An 18,992-nucleotide genomic window follows, 5' to 3' on the forward strand; every position below is an offset into this window, starting at 1 on the left:
TCTCTCATTTCTCCTTGCAGGCTCCAAACAGTCCTGCTGCAACAGTCCAACCTTGGTGAGATTAATCACCAGGACAATGAGGTGAGTCTGTCCTCTCAAGTAACAGGTGCCTTTTTGCTTTCAAGGGTGGAAGGTAGGGCTTTTCCAGAACCATTGTGCTCCCTCTCCTAAAGACACAAAGAAGAGAGTGGAGCATATTTTTGTGTTCCTACACTGGAAAGGAAATTTTTGTCTCTACTATTAATCCTCAGTAGAAATTTATCCCCACCATGGGTGTGGGTGGCTTTTAATAGGGAAGAACTTTATTGCATTAAGTACTTAAGCATTTATCGTACGACCGAAATTTTGTAATTTCCCTCTAGACATTGAGAAATATAAATATTACTCTCTCCAGTCTTGTCGAGTCCCAGAAAGTTAGATTACAAGCTATGGCTCCAGCTGTGCTCTTTCTGTCTGAAAGGTGACAGAGAGCTGGGCGCAGTGGTGTGGACCTGTAGTCCCAGCTACTCACGAGGCTGAGGTAAGAGGATTGATTGCTTGAGCCTGAGAGTTCAAGTCCAGCCTGTTCAAAATAGTAAGACCTCAACTCTTAAAAAAAAAAAAAGAAGGAAGGAAGGAAAGAAAGAAAAGATGACTGAGATAATAATTCCAGGCTACTTGCTCCAGACACCACATTATTAATCTCAACGATCACAACTGCTATTTTCTTTATATTACAAAGACAATATTGTAGAAGGCTTCCAAAGAGACTGTTCATCACTCTTGAACAAAGTTCTTGAGGGAGACACTATGCTGAGCTGCCCCAGTGTAGCTTAGGGTCTTATTACATCTGTTTAACTCTTTTAAAATTGAAGCTAATTTTCATAAGGCAGCCTTATTTCCTTGACAAGCTTCTTAAAACGAATAAATGCCTGATTTTTAATAAAATTTTTAAATAAATGTTTGGTTTGCTGCATCTCACTGAGAAAGTCAGATATTATGAAAAATGCATATTACACAGGTGCTGATTACATTATTTTCAAGGTAGCAGGGTGGGGTAAGCCTCCTAAGAGTTTTCTCCTGGGATGAACTCCCACCCCTCTGTCTTGAGCTTTTCCATGACAGGCCTCCTTCTGACTAGGTTTTAATGACCAGACCAAAAAGTGTCCGGGGCTGAGCTTGGACACCTCCCCAACTTGGAGGTCACGGGCTGCTTTGGCTCTCCATATCTTCAGTGTTTTAGATCAAAACCCCAGAGGAAAGAGGATTGCACTGGTTTTAACTTCTGCTTTAAAAATGAGAAGCAGAGATGAGACAGCACACGCTGGTCACTCTCTGCCCACAGTGTGAAAGCAGGGAGCCTGAGTGACCACAGTTCATATCAGCAGATGGTGAACTTTCAGATTTTAGGCAAATTGTCAAACACTTCCTTCACTTCCAGTCCCTACCCTCATCCCCCAAACTGGGTCTAACTTAGAAAGGTGCCAGATTCAGTTATTTATAACTGAGCGCTAAATTTCACGCAGACCTCCAACTGGTCTACCTCTCAGCCGAACTAACATCCCCCAGCAAAGGCCTAGTTCCCTATTTGTCTCCACCCTGGGAAGCACCCAGCTAGTGGAGACACCGAAAGTAGACATAGCACCTTGCAGATGTGTGGTAAATATTGGAAAAGTCCCGTCTTCCTCCTCATGCAAAGCGACCTACCTACTTGAAAAAATTTCTCCCACTATTCTACCAGCATGTGGACCCCTTGGGTTTTAAGCTCTAAGAGACCTGGCAGAACAGTGGGTTCAACAGAGGCACTTGCTGCTCAGTGTCACAGCTTCCACCTGTGTTCCTGTCATGGCGTGTTTGAAATACACCTGAAACCAACTGACTGTTAGCCTGTGTTTTTCATACTATGTATATATATTTTTTGAGACAGAGTCTCACTCTGTTGCCCAGGCTAGAGTGCCATGGTGTCAGCATAGCTCACAGCAACCTCAAACTTTTTTGGTCAAGTGATTCTCCTGCCTTAGGCTCAGGAGTAGCTGGAACTACAGGTGCCTGTCACAATGCCTGACTAATTTTTAATAGAAATGGGGTCTTTCTTTTGCTCAGGCTGGTCTCAAACTCAAGTGATCCTCCTGCCTTGGCCTCCCAGAGTGCTAGGATTACAGGCGTGAGCCACCACACCTGGCCCATACTATGTATTTTTGATATGTGAAAATGTGTACTATGTATTTTTAATATACAAAAATACACATGTTCATAAACACAAGAGGGTGCCAAAAAAAGTATACACACTTTAAGAAAGGAAAAACTCTTTTAAAATTGTAATACTCGATATATAATGATAACAAAAAATGAATACAAGTCATATTTAACTCCTGCCATTACAAGAGGACGTAATCAAAGCATATACCTGATATAATATGGACATAGTACATAATGTATTATAATACCTCTCTTCTAATGTATATACATTTTTTGGGCAATTCCCTCTATATATTTTATATATAGTATTGTTAATAAAAATTTAGGAGGCCATTGTGTTAGGCATTTGGCTCCAACAGACCAGACTAAAGTTCAAAATGGGATCATTTCTTCTTAAGTTTCAAGTTACCAAACTGAAACTAATCTAAGCTTCTGAGAAATCAGGATAAAGATAATAACCCAATTTTCCAAACAAGCCAGTTTCAATGGGCATGATAATGAAAGTCCTTCTGCCTTTAATCTCTAAACAAAAACCAACCTAAAATAAACCTGATGTTGGCTAATCAGTTATTTCTCTATTGTTCTGTTTTCCTGTGTCCACCTTTCAAAGATGTGAACTTTGAAGACACCAACCTGATTTTTGTCCTTTGCTTCTGCTTTCCGTCACCCCTTCTCTTGTCTTTAAAACCAACTTCCTCTGCTGGGCTCACTAGAATGCTGATTCTATTTTCTTTTTCTTTTTAAAATTTTATTTGTATAATTTTAAGGAATACAAAAGCAGTTTTGGATAGCCGTCGCCCAAATGCTTATTCTATTTTATGGAATGAAATGTTGCCTAATTAAAAAAAAAGTCAATTGAGACCTTTGTAATTTTACCTATTAACAATATATTACGTGTAAATATAAAATGTAAATATTGTACTTACGTGCGTGTGTGTCTTTGCTAGTGTAAGCCTATGAGAATGTGGAGATTGGACAATTAAGTTCCCGAACATGCCCCAGAAAAAGAGCTACAGACCTCATTGCTGAATATCACTGCAGTCGCCTTCCAAGTGTGGTCATCCCTTGGCCAATTGGTGACCTCAGTGATAGTCAGCAATGAGGTACATAGCATTTTTCTAAAATGAGTTTTCTAACTTAATTGACAGACCTTGTAAATTTACCAGGCAAAGAGCTCTTATCATTAAGAAAGAAGGGCAATTCTGAAATAGAAATTTCCTTTTCATTTGGGGCTTTCCTTTTCATTTGTTGCTTTGGTGGAGTTGCTGTGTTTTGAACAAGCAATCGCCTCTCTCTCCTTCTCTCAGTCATTTTTCATTGAGCTCTAAGCATCACGCAGCCGCCATTGCCACTGTATATGTAAAACAGATACACACACACACCTACATAAACACACACACCTACACACCAGGAGGCAGAGAGCAAAGCCAAAGCAATGAGAGAAGGGGTGCGTTCCTGCTGGTTAGAAGCATTATGGTTTCCTAGTGCCTAGAGGAAAGAGAGAGGCATAGCCCTACTATTTTAATGAAATTATTTTTCAGGAAGACCTGAAGGAGTCCCCAGATCATCACAATAATAGTTAAAGATTAAAGAATCTATTAGTAGAAATCTAATATCATTAAAAGATATATTCAATTGAAAACTGAAACTAGGGAATGAAGAGAGGAAAGGAAGAAAAAATTCAATTTTTGAAGTCATCCTGTAACTGCTCAAGCAAAACAAAACGTAGCCCTGTTTTACGATGGAGAGGTGAATATCACCGGATAGAGGCTATCCTGATCTGAGTTTAGTGACTGAAAACAATTCTTTGTATTATTAGTTTTTACTTAGATAAGTAACACATGAACATGTTAGATTTTTAAAACCACGGTCTATTCAATCACTCCTATAGTTCTGGGGGAAGGCGCCCACCTTTCCGAATAGTTCAAAATGTCTGTTTCCTGGGCTGGATCCCCTCCCTTCAATTTTCCATCGGGTTGCCCAGCTCCCCAAAGTATTTCAAATATATACTAGGAAGTCCTTAATTGCTTTTTCCCTGCCACCTTTGAGCCCAGGTAATAGCTGTTTGATGTGTCTCTTTCCCAATCTTTCATATATATTCACAGGAACTATCAAATATTACATAAAATAGATCACTTTATATGTTCTGCTACTTTGTTTTTCTAAATCAAGAATACATAGTAGAACTCTTGATAAGTATAGACCTGACTTATTCCTTTTAATGGCATCATAGTGTTCTGTACTATGAAAATACCTCATTTATTTAGTCATCTCCCTATGGATACATATTTTGGTTGTCTCTAAATTTCCACCACCATAAAGAGTATACTCTAAAGAGTATTTTTTGTATAAGCCTTGCTGAGTACTTTATACAAACATTTCTCTAGAGAACTGTTAAGTCGTATTTTTATTTTTAATATACACTGCCTAATTATTCTCCCAAAGTGGCTATATCAATTTATAGCTCCACCAGTTTTGTAAGTAGTGTTTTATTTTTTTCAGTCGTTGCTGGATTTTCTTCTTGCTATTTGAATTTCCTTGATTAGTAAGATTGAGCATAGTTTCACAGATATAATAGTCTTTGTTTTTATCTTGTTTCTAAGAAGGTATAAAAAAGATATATCTCTTTTGTAAACTGGCCCATTTGTATCCTTTGTCCACTGATCTATTGAATTACTTGTCATTTTCTTGTTGATTCATAATTTATTTTACATTTTGAACATAAATCGTTTGCTGTTAGGTTGTAAGTATTTTTTCACAGGCTGTTGCTTCTTTTGGAACTGTTTATAATGTCTTCTCTTGTATGGAACTTTGAAAATATGATATAAAGAAAATGATCAGTCTTGTCTGCTTCTTTTTGTTTTTGATGTTTTTTTAAAGAAGGCTTTTTTTTACTCCCAAAGAACTAAATTACATAATGCTAAGTTATCTTTTAGCTAGTTACAAAATTTTTTAAATATGTGGTTGCATTTCTGAACTCTTTGTTCTGTTGCAGTGATCTGTTCCTTTTTCCTGTTTCATTGACCACACAGCTTAATTATAAAGCTATGTTGTTTAGAAGCGATTTGCCCTGCAGAGTTTAACACTGTGGGAAAGTGAGATGGGGTCAGATTGTCCCTTGTGCTTTTGTTCTTCAAATCAGGACCTGGGGGGTTCATTGACAAAGGCTCCTCTACTGCAGCTACTGGGAGTTAAGAAGTTTCTGCACAACTACAATCTAACCTCTCCTGCTCCCGTTTTAGCTTTGACAGGAAGCACACCCCACTAAGAGGGGCTGTGAGCTAACAGCATCTGGGTTAGAACTTTGAATGCATTTTTCCAGAGAAGCACTGGTATGCATGGTATTTCAAATTTATTGTTGATTCTATATTGAATACACATTCTTATGTAAGTAGACTTTTGTGAACAGCCTGACAATCCAAACTTCAACTGTTAACAACCCTCTGAGAAATAAATTGCAAAAGCAGATGTGAACTTTTGGACGTAATTCTTAACACCAGTTCCACTTACTACATTCCTAAGATATAACCATAAGCCTTTATTGTTCACTATAAAGGCAAAATCAGGAGAAACAGTCTCTGACTCTAGAAATCTTTTAACAGCAGAAGTTATTTTAAGTGCAACAGAATTTTTATCCTAAAACTAAACACCTTTAAAAAATGGAGTAGGGTCACACCCCATAAATTTCTAGAGGCAAGCCATGTCTGTTTCATCTTTGTATCCCTAAGATTCCAGCTCAGTAATTTGCATATAGTGAGGCTCAAAAAATTAGAAAAAGAGAGAGAGGGAATTAAATTCAAGAAAAAATTGGGTTAATTTATTTTATGATTTTTTTTTCCTATATTTTGTTGATTCAACTTAACTACTGAATTTATGTTCCAGGCTTGACTCCACATGACTTTGTTATTTCCAAAATCTACTCCCCCAAATATAAGATTTTTGTGGTATTAGGGGTTTCCATATGAAAAATAAATAAATTTTATATCATTTAGAAACTTCGAAAAATGTCCTATAGACTCTAGAGCAGGAGTCCTTATTCTTTTTTATATATAGATAACTTTCATGTGTTGGTGAAGCCTATGAACCCCTTCCTAGGAAAATCTCTGAAACCACGTAAAATAAAATATAAAGTTGACCATATCGCTAAATTGATCATCTCCTTAAGTTGACCTAATTTTTGTAGCCCAGACACTCACCACATGCACATATCAATACTATACACCTAGTTCCTTATCTTTACCTCCTCTGTATGTTGACTAGTTTGTTACAGTCCCTTGGATGGTCAACTTACAGAGGTTCTACAGATACAGGATTAGAAAAGAAATCAATTACATTAAATACAGTTATCAAAATATTTTATTTACTTATTTATTTTTCATTTTTATTTATTTATTTTGAAACAGAGTCTTACTTTGCTTGCCTCAGGCTAGAGTTCTGTGGCGTCATAGCTCACAGCAACCTCAAACTCTTGGGCTCAAGCCATGCTCTTGCCTCAGCCTCCCAAGCAGATGGGACTACAGGCACTCGCCACAACATCCTGCTAGTTTTTCTATTTTTAGTAGAGATGAGGTCTTGCTCTTGCTCAGGCTGGTCTTCAACTCCTGAGCTCAAGGGATCCATCCACCTCAGCCTCCTAAAGTGCTAGAATTACAGGCGTTAGCCACCACATCCCACTGTATCAAAATATTTTAAAGAACAATTTTGTAATAGTAATATACAAGCTTTTTTATTAATGCATTATGGGACCACTAAATACTATAGTATTGAAGCAGTGATCCATGTAAATAATATATGTTAAGTTTGAGATATCTGTAATAACTAATGTGTAGGAAAGTATCTATAATTGTTGACAATACTGTGAACAACATATTTGACTGTATTCATAACTGAAAAAGATGCCAAATTTCAAGTAGAAGTTAGTGAAAATAAAGATGAAATTATTTTTCTGATGCAAGCTCAGAAATAAATCCTTATTTCTATCCACAGACAGAACACCTACTGTAGCAGTAATTCTAAAAAAAAAAAACAAAACAAACAAAAAAAAAACCCCGACAAAACCCAGATCTTCAAAAAAATCATTGTTTTAAGAAATAAGTGAAATAATTACATATAGCCTCCCATGATCTACTTGCAATAGTAAAATAGTTATTTTATTCATTTAACAAATATTTGTTAAATACCTACTACGTCTCATGTAGGCTTTATCCTTGCTCTAATAGGGTTCACTGTTTAGTGCAAGAGAATATAGATGTTTTGTTTTGTTGAAAAATAAATATAACAACTTAGGCCTCTATGCTAAAGGTGCTTATTAAAATAAGTTTGTACTTCTTAGAATTTGCTCCTAGATTTCCACGATCTAAGTTCACCTGCAGTTTATTATTTTTCCTGTCTCATTTAAATTATGAAAATCTTCATTCTTATGTCTTTTTCTTATGTCAGAGGAATTATCCTTAGAATTATCAGAGGAAGAAAGTGAGAGATTTTTTAAAATGTCATTATTAGCAGCCACTCCCAGTGTTCTAAAATCCAATTACAAATTAGTTTTGGTCTTCATTTATAAACTTTAGCTATTGTGATGTTAGGTGTTTATTTATCTGGATTAGAAAACTCCAAAATAAGGACAATTAATTAATTTACTAAGCTTTCTGATCTATAGGATTTTTTTTTTCAAATATAAGTAAAAGAAAATGGCTTTCATTATTGGACTTGTAACACCATCTAGTTTTTAAAATTAGATATACTTTTAAAGTACATCATTTATTCAATTTTTTTGTCTAAGGAAGACCCTATATAACTTTCGTGGGGTATAGTCATATGTGATTGGGGGATTAATAGTATATGAATTTCAAAATGTCAACCAGAGCTAAAGTGGACTTCTGTGAAACTCTAGATCCTTCAGAGGATGTTTTGCTGACTCTCAGCCACCTGCTGTACCCCTGTCTCTGCCCCACCCATGCCCCAAGAACAAGGGGTGCACCTTGCACCCAGACACATCAACATTTGTCTCTCAGTCCCTTCAGTGTCACCTAGGGCCGTCTAAAAGTGCAGTTCTGAAACATGAAACCTGCTAAGCACTAAATCAGATTTCTGATTCAAAAACACAAGAAGTTACAGTGGTTTTGATGAAAAAAAAGAAAGAAAGAAAGAACGAACGAGGTTCTGAGAAGCTGGTAGGACTCCCAAGCCCTTAACTGAAACTAGGGTGGCAGAGGTTCAAGGTGCAGGATTACTCATCTGCACCAGAGCACTGTTCTGAAGCAAGCCTACTGTGTCCCTGACACTGAGAACACGCGTTTCGTCCTATTAGAGACCTGAAAATGGATCCCAAGTCAACCAAATCTAAAGTTTTCCTTCAAAATATTCTGAAGAGTGTATATTCTTAACTGAATGTTTAGAATATTACTCTTTTTGTTGTTGCTGCTGCTATTGTTGTTTTGGGGGTTTTTTTGTTTTATTTTCTTAGAGGGAGAGTGTCTTGTTTACTAAGTTACTCTTCACTCTTTGAACCAATACTTTTTGTTTTTCAAGAGAGGAATTCTACTATCACTAGGGCCATCTGGGTGTTTGTTGCAACTTGTCTGCTAGTAACTCCTACATTTTCAGCTCCTAGATGCTTGGAAGGCTCAACTGAGTCCTTGCATCCAGCAGACTCTGATTTGGTATTCCCCATGAGTCCAAGGGATCTTGGATGAGCTGCAATTCACTAATTAATTCTCCCAGTAAGCATTTCTTGAACACACCATGTGAGCATGCTGCAGCATCGGCCTTTCTGTGGAGCACAGCCTATTGCCAAGCCTGAGGTCTGCCCCTTATGCAGTCATAAGAATCTTAACATAACCCAACTACAATGTGTCCAGGTTCAACAGAAGCTGAGGAAAGGAGAAGCAAGCACATGTAGGGAAATGTTCCTTAAAAAGAAGTGTTATGCAACACCAACTACTGCCCTTGAGCTGATTTTGAAAATTTTGGTTTTCATGTTATTAGCTCTAAGAAGATTTATTTTTATTTCTCTTTAGCCCAACTGAAAAAAAAAAGCAAGAGGAAATCTCTTTTAACTTGACTGTTCACACCCATTTATATTACAAAAGTATAACAATACAGTACGGTAGAACCTCCACAGTTGACCACTTCCCTACACTGACCACCTCCTGAAGTTGACTTAATTTTCTTAGAGCAGACATGTACTATGTGTACGTATCAGTACAGTAGGCCTAGTTCCTCACCAAGCACCTCTGCATGTTGACCAGTTAGTTACAGTCCCTTAGGAGGTCAAATTACAGAGGTGCTACTGTAATTGAAGTCTTTATTTGGGGCCATTCAGAGGATTGCCAGTTATTCCTGAGGGCATTCTCAAGTTTCAGGGTTGGGGGCGGCGCCTGTGACTCAGTGAGTAGGGCGTCGGCCCCATATACCGAGGGTGGCAGGTTCAAACCCAGCCCCGGCCAAACAGCAACAGAAAGTAGCCGGGCGTTGTGACCGGCGTCTGCAGTCCCAGCTGCTCGGGAGGCTGAGGCAAGAGAATCGCCTAAGCCCAAGAACAGGAGGTTGCTGTGAGTCCTGGGACGTTATGGCACTCTACCAAGGGTGGTAAAGTGAGACTCTGTCTCTACAAAAAAAAAGAAAGAAACTCAAGTTTCAGGGTTGAGGTAGACTGGGGTGGTGAGAATGAATATACTGTATATTTTATATCTTACAAAAATGTTAATAGTATTTTCCAGCTGCACTTTTAAGAGGAGACCAGAGGCAATGCCAAATGAAGCAAATAATATTCAGGGTCTGGCAGAAGTAACGCCTTTTCGTGCTTGAGTGCGACATCGTTATGTTACAGAATTACATGCACAGATAACCCCTCTTTTTCCTGAGCTGGTAATCTGTATCAATCTTTTATTACAAAAGGATAAGCGTAATTTTGTAACATATCAATCTCACACTCAGGTTCTAAAGGTTGTTACTCTGCTGGTCCCTGCAGAGTGGCAACCCTTACACTAGTGAGAACCACTGTTTTAAAAAGTGAGATTACCGGGCGGCGCCTGTGGCTCAGTGAGAAGGGCACCAGCCCCATATGCCGAGGGTGGCAGGTTCAAACCCAGCCCCGGCCAAACTGCAACCAAAAAATAGCCGGGCGTTGTGGCAGGCACCTGTAGTCCCAGCTGCTCGGGAGGCTGAGGCAAGAGAATCGCGTAAGCCCAAGAGTTAAGAGGTTGCTGTGAGCCGTGTGACGCCACGGCACTCTACCTGAGGGCGGTACAGTGAGACTCTGTCTCTACAAAAAAAAAAAAAAAAAAGTGAGATTACCTAGAAAACAGTTAAAATCACAAAGAGAAGAATTTTTAGCATCTGAGCTCATTTCAACAATGAAAGTTTACCAGCATGGTGTGTGAAAAGAGCATCTTTTTCTCCAGCGTCAGAGAAATCTGGATTTGAACCCCAGCTCTACCCTGTGCTCAGTCAATGGCCTTAGGCACGTTACTTAACCTGTTTGTGCTTCAGGTTCCTGGACTATAAAATGGGCCTAAAAATACCAACCCCAGGGGATCATTGCACAGATTCAATGAGATGTATGGAATGCTCCTGGCACCAAGTAGATGTATGAAAAATAATGTTCCTCCCACCCCACTTCTTCACCAAAATATGCAAGAGTTGGATTTTCAGTAAGGGAAGGGGGGTATTATTTTAAGAGATAACTCTTCTTTGTTGTTATTTTGTTTGGGGGGATCCTTTTTGTTGGTTTTGAGATGCATTCTCATTCTGTTGCCCCAGGCCAGAGTGTACAGTAAACCTCAAACTCCTGGGTTCAAGTAGCTGGGGCTATAGCTGCCTGCCGAAATGCCCGGCTAATTTTTCTGTTTTTAATGGAGACAGGGTCTCTCCTATCTCAGCCTCCCAGAGTGCTAGGATTACAGTTGTGAGCCACCATGCCCAGACAATTGAATAACTCATAAAGCCTAGCAATTGTGTTTAGGAGACAAGAATTAACATCGCACAGCTATGGTTTAATAATTCACAACCACATTTTCACACTGAATTCTCGCATCACTAAATCACAGTGGCACAATCATAGCTTACTTCAGCCTCAAACTCCTGAGCTCAAGCAACCCTCCTCCTGGAACCTTCTGAGTAGCTGGGACTACAGGCATGAGCCATCATGCCCAGCCTCTTGTGTTCAGATTTCTGATCCCAGAGGACCCAATTAAAAATGAAGAGAATTCATTTCAATGCACTGAGCTATTCTGAATTCCAAGTAAATATTCAGCTATTGGAATGGAAATAAAAAAGTTCCACTACTTTTGGACTAGCATTTTTCCCATATGAAACTAATTTTTTGAAACGTCTGCATTACGTTTCAAGTGTCACATAACAGGGAGCCTCAGGGTATCTCTGGAGGCTCCCTGTTACATGACACTTAAAACATAAATGCAGACCATAATTTAAGGATTTAAAATATGGAGCTGGTTAAGGGAATTTAACGTTTCTAATCCCAGTGCCCCACAAACCTCAAACACTAGATTCAGTTCTGTACTCAGCCAAGGCTCTGAAATTCCTCTGAAGCTCAGCTTCCTCTTTTATACAATGAAAAGGACAATCCCACCTGCCAGAACTGACTCCTGCTATAGCAAATGACTCAGGATCTCAGTGGCCTGCACAATGAAAGCTTATTTCTTGCTTACATCATGGCCCAGTGCTGGCTGGCAGGGTGGGCCTGTTCTCTCACATCAATCAGGGACCCAGTCTTTTTAATCACATGGTTCCAGCATCTTCTAAAGCCTTGTCCTCCTCTGCCTTCAGTTGTCATCTGAAGAAAGAAAGAAGGTATGGAGAACCAGATTTCCTGGGCCAGGCCTGGAAGGGGGTTTCCATGTCTCCTGTCCACATTCCAGATAGTCTGGATTCAGCCTTGTGGCTGAAGAGGAGAGTTCAGAGACTGGGGAGTTAGGCTGACTGTGTGCCCTGGAGGAAGTGGGAACAGAGTTGAGTGAACATGAAATAGATTAGTACTTACTCCAGAAAGTTGTTTGGAGGATTAAGTGAGATAATACATATAAGAAATCACGAAGCTCTCAGGATCAATCCATGCATAGACCCTCTATAGTTGACCACCCTGCCACTTTGACCACCTCCTATGTTGACCTAATTTTCATAGATCAGAGAGGTGCATGTACATATCAGTACAGTAGGCCTAGATTCTTATGTTGACCAGCTCTGTATGTTGGCCAGTTTGTTACAGTCCCTTGGTGGTCAAATCACGAGGTTCTGCTGTATTAGCTCTGGGCCATTATTACTGTGCTCCTGACTAGGCTGAGGCCCAATTCGTCCACTCAGCGCATCCTGGAAGGAACCAAGGAGGACAAGATGGTGTCTCCTATCTTTATGTTATCTGTAGCAATGGCTTCAAAGAAGCTTCAAAGCTGCCCACACCCACTGCCCCCTTTATCAGACATCTTAACCTCAATTCATTTTAGATACAGCTCATGTAATTGAGATGAGTGGGCAAGGAGTAGAGGTAAAATCCTTTCGGAGTCTGTATTCCCAAATCATACTGATTCGTTTTGGCTACCATTTCTCAGTAGAAGCTCATTTGCCATTAGATTATACCTAAACCATATGACCTTGAACTCTGATGGCTGGAATTCACGGAATTGACTCCTCCCAGTCTGTTCTCCACTCAGCTGCAGAGTAACTTCTTCTGAACAGTGGACATCTGATCATGCCATCGGCTGCTTCAAATCCTTCACTATCTCTCCACTGAATTTAGAATACATTCCAAGTGCCTGGTGCAGGGTCGGTATCCCACTCACCCTCCCTGGACCAGCCCCTTCCACATCTCCAACGCGTCCCACATCTCTCTCCTCTCCTGCCTCATCCATTCATCCGCTCAACAGCTCTTTCTCCAGCCCCTGTTCTAGGCACCGGAAATAGCAGTAGGACAGACGACGTCCCACCCTCTGCAGTGGGGACTGCATTCTGGTGCAACACCGTCACGGGGGCCTTCATTTGACACACTCTAGCCTCTGTGGCTTGGTGCCAGCTGTCCTCTTCTGACAGGGGCCTATTAGTTTGCTCTCTCACAGCATCCTGTGTGCGTTCTTTACAGCATTTATCAACCTGCAACTCACTTGGCTTTTTTATGTGCATTTATTGTCCGCCTTCCTTTACCAGAACGCAGTGTTCCTGAGGGTAAGATCTTGTTTACCTCATTCGCTTTGGTATCCTCATACCTGTTCACCTGGTGCAAAGCAGAACCTCAATAAATATCTATTGAACAGGTGGATTAACAAATGGGTGAACTAACAGGCAGCCACCATGGCGTCTGGGGACAGTCCCCAGGCCTGGGGGAAAGTGTGAGCTCCAGTTTCCTTCCTGACAGCCAGAGCTTATCTCTGCCCCTCTGATTGTCGTTTCACAGGGAATGACCCCACTCCACTGGGCGGCTTTCCACAACCAGCCTCAACACACACAAATGCTCTTGAAGAAGGGTGCAGACCCCACCCTTGTGGATAAAGACTTCAAATCGGCTCTCCATTGGGCAGTGCAGGTGAGAAATTGGCTGGTGACTGGGCTTAAGCTTACATGGCAGAAAGCAATGTTAACAATTTCCTGAGAGTGTCTTATGTGAAAGATGCAGGTTTTGGCACCATCACTTGTTGAGAAGATGCAGAGGGAAAGTAGTTATAGACTATCAAGGGGCCTCCCTGGGCTGTGCCTGCCTCCCTCCCTCCCGCGCTCGCTCTCTCTCTCTCTCTCTCTCTCACTCTGACACACACACACACACACACACACACACACACACACACACACACACGCCCCTCTCGCTCTCCTGACTTTTGCTACTGGCTTACGGCATCCCAGGGTAAACTTTAGAACAATCCCCTCCAGTCATTGAACCATCACTCTGACTCCCGTCTTCCTTCCAATTCCCCCAGCTGATTCATTCCAGGAACCCTGAGTTCTATGCTGAACAGTGAAAATAATGGCTCATAGCCCCGGATCACTGTCACATAAGGTCTGTAACAGTGCCCACAACCAACGAAATCACAGCAGGCCCACAGAGTCTACTGCCCAAAGAGGGTAAAACTGAGGTGAAAGAGTGATAGTAGCTGGCATGTGCAGAGTGCTTTACACTTTCCAGGGGAAGGATTAACTGAAAGTTCTCTGCTCCTTCCTTCAAAGACAGCAGTGAGGCCTCCTTCCCACACACCTGCTAGCCCCTCTGTCTTGTGATGCCCAAGCACAGATCCCCCACGGCTGATTTCTGTCAGCTCAGGAGGGCACCTCTGGGAGATGCTGCAGGACCCTCCTGTGAGAATGGTTTCGGCTGCCCTGGCCATGGTTTCACTCAGCATTTTCATGTGCCAAGCACAGCCAAAGTGGGCACCTGGGACTTTCAGGGGTGACACAGGTGCCTGATGTAAGGGGAAAACAAAAGTGATCTGCAAACTGCCGTTTTTGTCCCTCCAACCTTGGCTTCCGTTACTCTGCAGCAGGGCCAGCCCTGGACAAAACTGCCAAGTGAGCAGAGCTTGTTTTTGTCACCCCGCCCGCCCTTAGCACTCTCCTGCATACTTTCAGTACCTAATTACCCGCCCTGCCTCCTCGCTGCCAGTCTCTGCCCAAGGCCCATCCCCCAGGGGCCAGCCTCCGGATAGCAAGGGGTCACTATTGCCACAGTGGCCCTGGAGGAACCAGGTGGGGCTCCCAAGATGCGTCCATGTGCTGGTTCTTAGCTGAGTTGAATGTTGCATCAGAATTAAGCACTTTCTATATATTTACCCTCAACACCCCTAGGTGCTGTTCCCTAGATCTGGGACATATGCTCATTTTGAGAACTCTCCCCAGGTACACCCCCCTGGCATGCCTCCTCTGGTCGCTCATGCTCTACCCCAGCCCCAATTTACAGCTGCTGCCCTAGACACTGACCTTGCAGTGGCACCACCAACTGCATTTATAAAATGACAGGTTCCCAGACCCTTCTCTAGACCTCCTGAGGTAGGCACTCTCGAAATGGGAACCCCTCTTTTTATCCTGCATGAGTCAGTTTGGCAAAATCACAAGAACCACATACTCAGCTCAGAAGATTTGAGTTTGCACTGATAGACCTGGGTTTGATCTGAAACAGGTCACCAGCACCCGCTTGGCTTAACTGCTAAGAGCGTCTTAGGAGTGTGGACGAGACCATGCATCTGACAGTGATATGCCATGTACTGTGGAAATGGAAGGGAGGATCATTTCTATTATGGTTCCTGATTTCTTACCTGAAAACTTTTCATACCCATGCCTTCATAGTCTTTCTCTCTATTAAATGCTATAACTCTTAACCCGCTACAATGATTTCAGACCTGCCTGCACAATAGAATGATCTGAAGGGCTTTTAAACAACACTGTTACCCAGACCCCAATTCTCATTCAGTTGTTCTGAAGTGGAGCCAAGCTCATCAAGATTTTTTAAAGTTCCCTCCTTTCCCAAGGAAATTGGAATGTGCAGCCACGGTTGAGAACCACCAGGATAAAGGAATTTATATTAATGGGTGCTAACACCTTACCTACGACCAGAGATGTTTGCATTTTGATTGTGATTGTACAAACATTTACTTCCTCAATCACTTACTAAGTATTTCTTGAGCATCTACTATGTGTCTTGCATTGGAGGTAAAAAGATTAAGGAGACAGGTGCCTTCTAACACCCCTCCACTGTGTGCAGCATTGTATGCGTGCCATCTAAGCATGTTTGCATTTATTTTTCTGAGGAAAGAAATGTTCTTCAGTTCCTCAGTGAGAATCAGGGACTACCCACAAAGGTTACGAATCCCAGCTTCGGGAGAACTGTGCACCCTGTCGCTTCTCTGTGGTAAGCTGGAAAATTCAGAAGTGGTACTTTCTGCCATTTACGCTGCAAGGACGGGATAATTCCAAATGTCAGCTGAAATCATTATTACTCTTGCCTGCTTTGGCCTTCTCATTCATTTATAACACAGCCAGGCATTGTGCTCCTTTTAGAGTTTTTCCATATGAATGAGTCTATTTCCCATTGTCATTTATTCCTTTTGCTGAATTTCCTGCTTTTCCCTCCAAATACAATGAGATCACATTTAAAGCTGTAGTACCTTGAAATATTAAGGACTTTGTTTTTTTGACTTAAATAACCAAAGCAGTAAAGGCTCAAAACACCAGGCCTATGAAATAAACGAAGTTGGACTTCTGCTCCCGTTTCTCTTGTCCCTGGGTCCCTGGTGGTCTCTTTCACTGGGCCCATTGCCCTCTTTTACCCTCCCCAATCTGCCCAGGAGGCCATCCTACTTGGCTGTCTCTGGGCTAATGCTAAGAGCCCCTGTCTCCAGCACAGTCTCCCCCGATGGGCCTCCCAGACCCTGAGGGGCATGTTCTTGCCTGTGACAACATCAGCTTTGTCCCCAGTCTACACGAGCATCTCTCAGACCAGGCTGTCTTTCACTGCTCAGCCCCGCAGAAGTTTAGTTCCTCAATCCTTTTTTTCACTCTCTCTTCCTCAGAGAGCTCTTTGGTTTCTGTGACCTCAACTACCATGTATGATTCAGAAGATTCTCATCTCAGTAACTCCAGTTCTGACCTCTCTCTTGAACTCTAGACACACATTTGGGCATCTCCCCACAGTTGCCCACAAACACTTCTAACTCAGCATGTTCAAACCGAATCCATGGTCTTCCTTCCCATCGCATCCCCATCCCTCAGCAGCCCAAGCCAAACAGACCTTTGTGCGGTCCATGAGCACTGCTTTCTTGGAACCCATCAGAGCTGGTTACCTATCAAGACCTCTCAGTCCTACCTCCTCAGAACTCTAATCTCTGTCCCCCACTTTTTATCCCTACTGTCAGGTCAACGGCTCAACAAGGGACAGATGGCATACTCAGATGGGGGTGATGGAGGAGAGTTTCATAAAGAGGCTATTTGTCACACAAGCTTGGGTCTAGCAACCAAACTGTGACCTGGCGGGAAGAGACTACGTGATGAATACCCACTCCCTCTTTCCTCCCGTCAGTGCCACCCACATGCCAAACCCAATGAGAAGCCAGAGGGCAAGAGAGCCCATTTGATGCTGAGAAATGGAAGGCAGGAGGGAGAAAGATGGGGGAAACCTGGAAGAGCAAATGGAAGGCAAAGAAACGCATCTCCCATCACTTCCGTACCTCCCTACCTCGAGCTTGCACCCTCTCGCACCTGGACACTTGTAGTAGTGATTTCCATACTCTCAGTCCTTCCCTTTTCCAGTCTATTCCTACAGGGCTTTTCCTATGAATCACAATGACATGTACCAACATAGCTGTTATGCCAGAACAATGGCAGTCACTGTCGCTCAGAAACCTCCACTGAGTTCAATTTTGTGATAAGGAACAAATTCCTTAGGCTAGTGATGCCTGCTGTGAACAACCGTTTTCTGCCCTTGACCTTTCCTCTCCAGCCCATGTAGCCTTTGTTCCAATGACCCTGGAATATCAATAATCCCCTGGATACACCACAGAGGCTCATTCCATCTCCCCCGTGGTCATGCTGTTCCATTTGTATGAAATCTTTCTGTGCTCCCTGCATCATCCCTTCCACCTACAGAATTTTTGCTTATTCTTTCTCATTCCTCAAAGCCCAAGTAAATGTCACTTGCTCTGTTGAGCTTCCTTTCAGGACTGTTCCCTCCATGTCACCGCTAGGACACCGCTAGGACACCGCTAGGACTTGTGTTACAGTTAGTGGAGTGTAAGGGCAAGGCACCTTATTCATCTAAGTGCCTCTCAGCACCCAAAACAGAGCTTTGTGAATCTTAGGTCCCCAAAGAGATGTTCATTGAATTCAGTCCAATGAACTTTTCCATCTCAAGTCAATGGGGTTAATGGTTTACTGAGTTATCTCTGTGGAAAAATGTTTTATTTAAAGACTTTTTTTAGAGAAGTTTTAGGTTCCCTACAAAATCAAGATGAAAGTACAGAGATATTGCATATATTTCTTTCCCCCACATGCATGGTCTCCCCCGTATTAACATCCCCCACCAGAGTAGTACATTCACTACAGTGGACAAACCTACCTTGACACATTATTATCAACCAAAGTCCATAGTTTACATGAGGGTTCACTCTTAGCATTGTATGTGCTGTGGGTTTGGACAAAGTATAATGGCACAGACCCATCATTACAGTATCACAAAATAGTTTCACTGCTGGGAAAACCCTCTGTGCCCCACTTGTTCTTCCCATTCTCCCCTAAGCCCTGGAAACCATTGGTCTTTTTACTATCTCCATCATTTTACCTTTTCCAGGTTGTCATGGTTGGAATCAGACAGAAACGAGTCTGTTCAGACTGGCTTCTTGCACTTAGTGTCACACATTTACACTTCCTCCATGTCTTTCCGTGACTTATAGCTCCTTCCATTCAGTGCTGAACAATATCCCATTGTCTGGATATGTCCGTTTATTTATCCATTTACCTACTGAAGGACATATTGGTTGCTTCCAACTTTTATCAATTATGAATAAAGCTGCTATAAACATCTGTGTGCAGGTTTTTGTGTGAACATAACTTTTTAACTGCTTTGGATCTATGCCAAGGAGCATGATTGCTGGATCACATGGGAAGACTGCATTTAGGTTTGTAAGAAACCATCGTCAAACTGTTCTTCAAAGTGGCTACGCCATTTTGTGTTCCCGCCAGCAATGAGTGAGAGTCCCTGCTGTCGCCCAACCCCAGCATTTGGGGTTCTGGGTGTTCTGGACTTTGGCCGTCCTAATAGGTATGTAGTGGTATCTCACTGTTGTTTTACTTTGTATTTTTCTGCTGATATATGATGTGGAGAATCT

General features: G+C 41.9%; 1 protein-coding gene across 1 annotated transcript in view; it reads left to right on the top strand.

Annotated features, from left to right (window-relative positions):
• Positions 1 to 18,992, top strand: part of ANKRD55 (ankyrin repeat domain 55) — a 101,408-nt gene that overhangs the window by 51,519 nt on the left and 30,897 nt on the right. The window contains exons 6-7 of the mRNA XM_053590344.1: positions 21 to 81; positions 13,583 to 13,711. Coding sequence (XP_053446319.1) covers positions 21 to 81; positions 13,583 to 13,711 — 190 coding nt within the window. The remainder of the gene's footprint in view (positions 1 to 20; positions 82 to 13,582; positions 13,712 to 18,992) is intronic.

Source organism: Nycticebus coucang, chromosome 1, assembly GCF_027406575.1.
Source record: "Nycticebus coucang isolate mNycCou1 chromosome 1, mNycCou1.pri, whole genome shotgun sequence".
Classification (NCBI taxonomy): Eukaryota; Metazoa; Chordata; class Mammalia; order Primates; family Lorisidae; genus Nycticebus; species Nycticebus coucang.